General features: G+C 38.8%; 1 protein-coding gene across 1 annotated transcript; it reads left to right on the plus strand.

Annotated features, from left to right (window-relative positions):
• Window positions 1–4,972: 4,972 nt before the first annotated feature.
• Window positions 4,973–9,682, plus strand: LOC140773928 (steroid (22S)-hydroxylase). The gene is made up of 8 exons (XM_073116720.1): window positions 4,973–5,295; window positions 5,377–5,701; window positions 5,806–5,958; window positions 6,498–6,749; window positions 6,849–6,941; window positions 7,253–7,331; window positions 7,448–7,554; window positions 9,059–9,682. Exons 1-8 carry the CDS (start codon window positions 5,081–5,083, stop codon window positions 9,284–9,286), a joined length of 1,452 nt encoding a protein of 483 aa, XP_072972821.1. The 5' UTR covers window positions 4,973–5,080; the 3' UTR covers window positions 9,287–9,682.

Raw genomic sequence — 9,682 nt, forward strand, 5'->3', positions numbered from 1 at the left:
AGCCGAAAGCCGAAACGTGAAACCATTTCCTCTTATTTTTACATACTTTATCCACTGCTCTTTTTTCTTGACTTTAGTGCATTCTCTATATCATTATATTAAAGTACATTTTTCATACGAGTATAATTACTATTTTAATTTTGCCGCCAATTTTTTCAACCGGTCTAATTTATACGTAAACTTAAATATAAAATCAATTGTTGGACTAAACGGCAATTTTTTAAATACAATAATTTAATAATTATTATGCATAAGTTACTTTTCGATTTATTGACTCCATTAAGATATATAAGTTGCGTTAGAACATTTTTTGTTAGATTCAACGATTTTTGGATGACAAAAAACCATCTACATTCGTATTATAATTTTAAAATTTATTAAGTGCATAAAAGAAAAAGTTTTGGCGCCAGATTTTGGTCAAATGGCTATTTTCTATACTTTTAGTTCTATATATTGCTGGCATTAAAAAAAAATATTTAAGATATTATGTGACCTTTCTCCTTAAGAAAATATCATATTTAGATATAAAAGAGAGGCCCAGCCGTTGGAATGTCAAGCGCATGGCCCTCGCTCAACAACATCATCGCCCTTTGTCGTGTTTATATGATAGATTAATGAGTTCATTTCCGTAGTATAGTATGGATAGCCTTTAATTTGTTTGAAGCCTAATGATAATATTATTGGATCTTATCAAAGTATGGATATTGTCGTCTCTATACCCTGTAAACTATCATTTATTCTCTTTCGATGCTTATTAAGAATTATAGCAAAAAATATATATGAAGTGTTAGTGATCCGAATCCGATAGGAAAACTCCATTGTTTTGGATGAAGGTTAAGCTCAAGAAAACTCGCCTAATCTAGTTGCCCGGATATCGGGTTTCGGGCTTTAAGCCCGGCCCGAAGGCAACCGGGCTTGGGCCGGTACGGCCCATTTGAAACCCTTATTATAGCCCAACCTCCATGAATAAAGCTCAATTCCCCTTTCAACAAAGTCTTATACTTATTTCCTCCATCTTTCTCTCGTTCCAAAATTTTTTAAATCAAGGAGTTAGCCGTAACGTTTGATTCATTATATTGGTCTCCAGTCACGTCCAAGTGTGAAAAACATGCATCTCTTCTATGTCCATTCTATCAAATGAATCACAAAAATTAAGTGGGGAAAGAGAAAAAAGTAGCATCTCCAAAACCAAGACTGAGATTGATGTGACCATCACCTAAACTACTCCTTTCTTATCTCATAATTGTGTCCTTAAACTCAATTAATAGTTAGGTTTGGTGGCTAAGTGCTCCTTCTAAGAGAGCTATACATTCATAGAAGCTAGAAATATTTACCTTGCAATATTATTATAATGGCAACATGCCTCTCTGAATTGCTCAATTAAGTTTCATTTCATCTTTAGTGCTTAAGAAAGCACCTTTCAAGTGGGAAAAGATGAAGAACAAAAGGCCATTCCTTATGATAAATGCCCGGTATCTTGTCCTATCTTTGTTGTCAAGCTTTGCAAAATAGTGTCTGATAAGATTGCACCCAATGGTTGTCTTGAGTTCGAGGTCACATCTCAACATTTTCCCCAACCTTTAATTGATGAGATTGGTTTAATAATCATAGCTTCTCGGCCCATTTCATCTCATCCTCTTTATTTTCAGTCTAATGCCTGTTGAGATGCAGAGGAAAGTCCAATGTGGTAAAAAGAAAAAAGAAAAGCAAAGTTAATGGAGTCTTTTGGTTTGCCTCTTTTTGTTGTTGTTGCCATGACTAGTTTTGTTCATCCATGATGGCGACCCTTCATCCTTCTGGTGGTGGTGAACTTGTTAATGCCATTAGAATAAAACGGAGGAAGCTAGTTAGGAATGCCTGGAAAAGGATCTTACACTGAAACTAATCCTTCACTATCTGTGAGTAATTAAAAGAACCCTCGGTACGTGGTGGATTGCTCACAAAGGTTTGCGTGTGGGTTGCGAGAAAAGGGCATCCCAGTGCACAAAGCTTTGAATCGGGTGCTATGATTCTTTTTTGACACAAATAAAATTGAAAATTTGAAGGGAATATATACAAACAAAATCAAGTCAAAAAGAAGGTATGTATCATTCAAAGCTATGATTGTAAACTCCCATCTCTCCACTGCTCCAAGGCCCACATTACTTATTCAAGAATTCATCCTTGTGGCCATAAGCAACGATTTGAGGAGCCCATGTAGGAAATTTTTCATTAAAGCTTCTTCACTTTCTCACGCATGACACTGTGAGCTCTCTCTTTCTCTCTCTCAGATAGCACGAGTGCCATGATTGAGATCAGGGGGGGAGTGGAAGGAGTTGAAAATAAAATAAAATAAAATAAAAGTTTACCAGGACGTAGAATAGAAAAGCCAAGTGCCAAAGATCCAACACCCAACTAGTCTCTTTTGTGAAATGAGGCTCCCTGCAATGATAGCCACAAGAACGAAATGGGCCCCAATGCTTTACATATATAATATAACTCCAGCTTGGGACTTCCGTTATGGTCTTTGTTGCACGTTGTATTAGTTTTGTAGGTCAAGATCAACCAACAAAGTCTAAGGCATCGGGGGCGGGGCCACGACCACGACCACGACCACGACCACGACCACGACCACGACCACGACCACGGCCACGGCCATGGACATGGACATGATCAGCTTTAAGGCATGCATGGAAAACATGCATGTAATTAGGATTAGATATGTTCAAGTCTACATCTTTAAAACGAACAGAATAAATAATATTTCGTGCGATTATTAAGCCGAAACCACAGCTACGTATATATTCCCTTCAAGCTTATCCATTTCCCTGTCTCCCTAGCTGTCGATAACCTTTTCTATTCATAGACAAGTTACGTAGAGTAATTGACAGATAATGAAGTCTTATCGTTATCCAGAGGAGTGGAAATATATAAGACAAGATCTCCCCATACCCGTGCAATTAAGCCCTCCTTAAAAGAATGACGGCATTGAGAAAAGGAAACGCCTATGACTCGACCGGCGATAAGCCTGTGATAAGATGAGCCCGGATTTTGTAGACGTGATCTATTTTTATCAATTAGATCATACTATTCCTCTTGGGGGTCAACTGTCACTGTTCACACCCCACACTATACCACCAGGCCACACATCAATCTCACATCCATACATCCAGTAGCTGAGATGGCCATATCATGCATTCCACGAGTAACTTATCATTATGCGAATTATTTTATTATATATTTAGAAGAAGGAGATGTAGAAGTAATTATGAAGAGTAACTAGGAGTGTATGTAGACAGTCGATATGGTTGAGTTGACCTGATCGTGTTGGTTGGTATACCCCCACTCATGTCAAATGATATGATAGTTTTGGTATCCATTAAATACATGAGTTAGTTTGATATGATAATGTTATTCTGTATTTAGTTTTAGAGTAGTTGGCTTGGCACCCATACCGCAAGTCAAAGAGTCAACTTTTATAGAAGGTTCGAGAGAAGTGACGACTCTATTTTATTTATATTATCTTAAAAGAAAAATCATTTATTTTTTACGGTGTTATTATAAATAAAAAAATTAAAAGGGAATCAAGAAAAATAAAAAGGTAAGGAAAGTTATTTTTAAAAAAATTAAAAGAAAAACTCTAAGGGCTCCCACGGCTGTTTAATGAGACTGCAACTAACTCGGGATGCACGTGTGCCCACGTCCGTGCCTCCAACTCCGCTCCACGAGGGGGCAATCATTGGACTCGAAACGTGTCGAATTATGAGTGGATCCCCTGCACGGCTCCTTGGTGGCATCCGGATGGCACGGCTTTCATATCTTAACACTAAACCTAACGAAAAATTAACTCGCTAACCTCTTCGGGAACCCAAGAATGTAACCTCTTACTAATGGTGAGCAATTTGGACAGGTGTGGTTTTGGGGTTTAGTTTTGTCGGTGTGGGTACGGATTAGGGTGCTGCAGGAGGTCGGCAAAGATTTGGTTTGGTGGATAAAGGAGAGCACCAATCATGAGCACACGCGTGGATTAGGTGCAAAGCTGGACGGCAGGTTGCAATGAATGACGTGGAAAAGTACCTGTTGCTGTATCCTATTATGTGGCCCTTTAAAAGTTTGACTCACAAATGGCTGGATACTATGCGCTGTATCGATGCTAACTGTACAAAGGAATGTGTCAACTAATTGTATACAAAATATCATATTCTAGGCCAGCAGTGAGTTGGATAACTTGTCATTAATATTTTCACACCCAAAATAAATAAACAATGGCGGCTTTGATTGTAAATTGTTTGGCTTTGGGTCCAGCTCAATCTATTCGTATTAGGGTGGTGTGTCATTTTAATCTGTCGTGAGACTGATGATGTGATTTTGAGGGCTAATCCTTAAAGTTGTAAACATGGATCAAAACATCCTTGGAGTTACCGTTACCCAGCGTTTGATCATCTTAGACTAAGGATAATCTCAATCAGCTTAATCACCCCTATCATGTAAAACAGTAAAGTGCAAGAGAGAGAAAGAGAGAGAGAGAGAGAGGGAGGGAGGGAAAAGAAGATGAATGATTAGCTGGTATTAAACAGAAATTGCAAAGAGACGTTGAGAAAAACAAAGGGCCGTCATCCCGGCTCCCGAGCTCTTGGGCCACCCACGCCCTCTTCGCACCTGCGGGTCCCACCCGCGCCGCACCAGTTTCAAAGCACTCACACCCCTCTCTTAATACGCCTTTTTTTTAAAAAAAAAAAATATATCTTTTGGCCCTTTCGCCTTTGCAGTTTGCAACCCAATTAGCTCCCGTCGCAATTAAAACTACAACCACTAATAATAAAAAATAAAAGAAAAGAGACATTGAGACTTTCCAGCCAATTCCATATCAAGTAGGGGTTTTTTTTTTTTTTTTCTTCTTCTTCTTCTTCTTCTTATTCTTCTTCTTTTCAACTACTTGTCTCTGGAATAAATAAATAAAATAAAATAAAAAGAAAAAGAGAGAAAAAGAAGAAGAAGCGAAACGAGTCCTTTAAATCTAAACCCAACCCACCTCAGCTTTTGCTCAATTGCTACCATCCTCCTTCTCCTCCTCCAATTAGATTCTATCTACTTGGCTCCCATGATCTCCATACTGAGGGAGCTCCTCTTCTTCCTCCCTCCTGCTCTCCTAGCTCTCCTCTTCTACTCCAACATCATTCGATGGAGTGGTAGATCAAAGAAGCCCAACCTCCCTCCCGGCGCCATCGGCTGGCCTTTCATCGGCGAAACCTTCGCCTATCTCAAGTCCTATCCCGCCACCACCATCGGCCAATTCATGGACCTTCATATCTCAAGGTACCCCAATTCTTCACATGGAAAGCTAACTAGTGTTGGATTGGATTCTATCTCATCCTTTTTAGTCCTCCTCCTCCTCAGGTACGGGAAGATCTATCGATCGAATCTCTTCGGCGAGCGGACGATAGTGTCGGCGGACGCAGGGTTGAATCGATTCGTACTACAAAACGAGGGGAGACTATTCGAGTGTAGCTATCCGAAGAGCATTGGAGGGATACTCGGGAAATGGTCGATGTTAGTTTTAGTAGGAGAGATGCATAGAGAGATGAGGACCATATCGCTCAACTTCATGAGCAATGTTAGACTCAGGACTCTCCTCCTCCCCGAAGTCGAACGCCACACCCTCCTCGTCCTCGCCTCCTGGCCCGAGAATTCGCCCTTCTCCGCCCAAGAGGAAGCCAAGAAGGTATACCCTCTCTCTCTCTCTCTCAGTAGTATATTCTTGATCATTAATTTTATAAGCATATATATATATATATATATATATATATATATTTGTGATCGATGCAGTTTACATTCAATTTGATGGCGAAGAATATAATTAGTATGGATCCGGGAGAGGCCGACACGGAGAAGTTGAGAAGAGGGTACATAACCTTCATGAAAGGAGTGGTTTCAGCTCCTCTCAATTTTCCAGGAACTCCGTATTGGAAAGCTCTACAGGTATCAAATATTCTAAGCTCTAGCTCAGGAGGAACTCCATCTTGTAGCACTTGTGTGAACCTTTTTTTATTGGGACAGTTGTCACGGTTGTAGAATAAAATCGACCAAATCTTTGCATGTTGTTGAGTTATATCTTATGTTCGGGTACAAACTTACATACAATATACTTAATCCCCGACTCTTCGTAGAACACTTTCTTTTTCTCTTTCATCTTTTTACTCAGATGACCAGTTTATATGTTTATCATGCGTGTGATCACATAAAATGTTGGCACTTTTACTGCCACGAGGCCGCATTCAATGATTCATTGCTCTCGCCTGCCTTTCATTTTAAGGGCTCAGATTTATTTAATAAAATCAAAAGATAGATGACCCACCTCATAATTATACATGATGGCCGAGGGATTCCTCATCGATCACCAAGCTTTACTCCTTGAGCATCAGCATATCAATGGCCTAGCTTTTATGTGTGGCTGCCATCGTAGTAACTTTAGTAACATAAATTTGTCAAGATAATTATAGATCACTTTTAATGAGCAGTCGCGATCTACTATTCTCGCGGTGATCGAACGGAAAATGGAAGAGAGGAACAAGAAGACAAGCAGTGGACGAGAAATAATAGAGGAAGATGATCTCCTTGGATGGGCCTTAAAACAATCTAATCTTTCGAAAGAGCAAATTCTTGATCTTTTACTCAGTCTGCTGTTTGCCGGACATGAGACCTCATCGATCGCTTTAGCTCTAGCTATCTTCTTCCTCGAAGCATGCCCGAAAGCCATGCAAGAATTGCGGGTAAAACTTTATTTCTTAGAAAGCATCCTTCACATTCGTAAATTTAGATGTGAATATTATTTCTTAATAAATAAATATATCTTATTTCCCTTTGCTTAGGAGGAGCACTATGAAATTGCTGCGAAGAAGAAGCAAAGAGGAGAGTGCCGATTGAGCTGGGAAGACTATAAGCAAATGGAGTTCACCCAATGTGTAAGCTCCCTCCCTGATGTTGATGTTGTTGTTTAAGAAACAAAAGTAAAAAAAACTTGCAGGTGTTACAACATTAAACCCATCTTTCTCTATCAATAATTAGTTATTACCGACTTCACACAGTATCAGAAATTGCATATGGATCTATACCTTTCCAAATATTGTGGCCCTGTCTTAGTGGTCAAAATGAAGGTATTAAAATTTGGCGGATCTATATATGCAAGATTTAGCCGTACCATCTTAAATCAAATCCATTTATTTTCGGTATTAGTTCTGAGAAATTAATTTATGTAATATTTTCTCCTCTGAAGGTGATTAACGAGACACTGCGGCTGGGGAACGTAGTGAGGTTCTTGCACAGGAAAGCTATTCGAGATGTGCGGTACAAAGGTTGGTAAATGTCGACCTCTTAATATATAGTATTCACCAAGAGCAGAGGGTGGATTATTTGTTAATATAGCTGACGGAGATGATATGTTTATGTTTACTTTTTGTCACTCTTTAAGGATATGACATCCCGTGTGGTTGGAAAATTCTCCCAGTTCTGGCAGCAGTTCATCTGGATTCGTCCTTGTTCCAAGATCCTCATCAGTTTAATCCATGGAGATGGAAGGTTAGAACGCTACGCCTACACCCATCATTCTATACATCTGACTAATTTTCTCTTTAATTTTATTATAGTTTATTGTAGATAAAACTTTGTCTGATGTTCTACTGAGTTAATTCTCTATGCGGCTAAACGAAGCATATATTTTTTTAACTTGCTACTACTACGCTGTTGCCAAAGAATGGTTAAACAAATATGACACCAACTATTAGGTGGTCCATCCTCCTAGTCCATTCGATCCATCTCATGTTGATAATTATCGCATACGACGTTAAACACTTGCGGTCATGACGTTAATTGGCTTTGTCGTAGTAGAATAACTCTCGTGATTCTTTCCAACATTCTTCTTCTTCGCAGTGCATGTAACTAAAAAGTTTATTAATTTCTTTGGGTTTTAAGTCCTCATCACAACATGTCACAATCCACATAGCATAGCACGTTTATTATTTTAATTGAGATTTTATCCTTTCTTTTCTGCTTTAATCATCCACTAGAGAATATGAAAACTATAGGCTTAACTACAATCACAAAGCTACAGAGGTGTATAGAGATAGGCACATATATTAGCTTCCAAAAAGGTTTCTCTGTAATGACAGCTCCATAAGGACTAAAGAACAAAGGAACATATAACCTAAGATAGACAGGATAATTTTTTTCCTTAGTTTCCTATCTAATCTGTTATATCAAAGGCATCCAGATTCCAAACGTATGAGCCACGCAATGAACAACCCATTAAATTGGGCCAATCAAGAGTTGTCACGTGAATACCGAGAAGTTCGACTTGAGGAGGATGACTAGTTCTGCACACGTGTAACTTGGCTATGTCGAGCGATAAATAGTCTTAAACAAACAAACCAAAAAGGATTTCAAATTTTATCCTGATTAAATTAGTTGATGATCATAATATCACCAGAGATCTCACCTCCCTAGGTAGTCAAAGGTCAAAAGGTAAATTTAGAGTATTGTTACTTTTCCTAAGTAGGACACCTGGAAGGACTAAAGGCGTATGTGGATTGAATAATTGGAGAACAACATCCTTGTTCCTTTGGACTAGTGCATCTTATCATTTATTTGTTCTACGAGGGTACTTTCGGGATGCCAAGGAGTAATTAATAGTTAATTAAGTGTATTCGTTTTTAATTCTTGATAAGAAATAAATTATATATATAGCTATGGGGATGTCCATGGCCATGGACATCCTTGGGCGTTGTCGCATGGCCCACCCCATCTTATGTGGGGTGGCATATCGCCAGATACACTCCATCTGCCCATCTTATGTATTGGGATGGCCATGTTTGATTTGTACGAAATATCGGTGTCATGTTACTATTTCCTTGTAAGAAAAAAGAAAAAAGAAAAAAGAAAAAAGAAAAAAGAAAAAAGAAAAAGAAAAATTGGCACGCCATGTCTTTCAATACCATAACATGACATGATCTGATAATATGTCTCTAGTGAAATGAGATAATATAATGTCGTAAAGTATTTATAAAATATAATTTATCTTTTGCAGAGTTGCTCATCTTGCGTGACAGCAACCAACAACAACTTCATGCCATACGGAGGAGGCCCTCGTCTATGTGCAGGGTCTGAGCTAGCCAAGCTCGAGATTGCCATTTTCCTGCACCACCTTGTGCTAAAATTCCGATGGGAGCTGGCTGAGCCTGATCAAGCTTTTGCATTCCCATTTCTCGACTTCAAAAAAGGTTTACCAATAAAGGTCTTTAAGAATATCACATGACACATCAATTATTAGCAAATATTGGAGATAGAATGGTGAGATCTCGTAGTAGGCATCCATCGACACAAGCCAAACTCGCAAATTGACCATTTGGGTTGTATAGACTTCTCCATTGGAGGTCATCGTGGCCTCGATGAGGGAGTGAAGGGTAAGAAGATGAGGATGTATATATAGGATCACTTCAATTCTAGTTCTGTTCTCAGTTCTCCCCTTCCCCTACGTTATAGATAGTTCCTTGTCCTAGTTTTTAATTAATATTCTAGTCGCCAAGAAATCGACCATTCTTATCCTCCGTAAGAACGGTAATTAGGATAGGTGATTAAATGTGCCTTCTCTGTATTATTGTTTATATTGTACAATCTCATGATGTTCTGAAGTTGGATGGATTATAAAGAA

This window comes from Typha angustifolia, chromosome 13, assembly GCF_048772165.1.
Source record: "Typha angustifolia cultivar Huaian chromosome 13, ASM4877216v1, whole genome shotgun sequence".
NCBI classification, from domain to species: Eukaryota; Viridiplantae; Streptophyta; class Magnoliopsida; order Poales; family Typhaceae; genus Typha; species Typha angustifolia.

Bases quoted from the DNA above. Each gene is read 5' to 3' on its own strand.
- LOC140773928 (XM_073116720.1), top strand. From the start codon at position 5,081: ATGATCTCCATACTGAGGGAGCTCCTCTTCTTCCTCCCTCCTGCTCTC. The intron at 5,702-5,805 runs GTATACCCTCTC...TGATCGATGCAG, and splicing joins CCCAAGAGGAAGCCAAGAAG to TTTACATTCAATTTGATGGC. The intron at 7,332-7,447 runs GTTGGTAAATGT...TCACTCTTTAAG, and splicing joins TCGAGATGTGCGGTACAAAG to GATATGACATCCCGTGTGGT.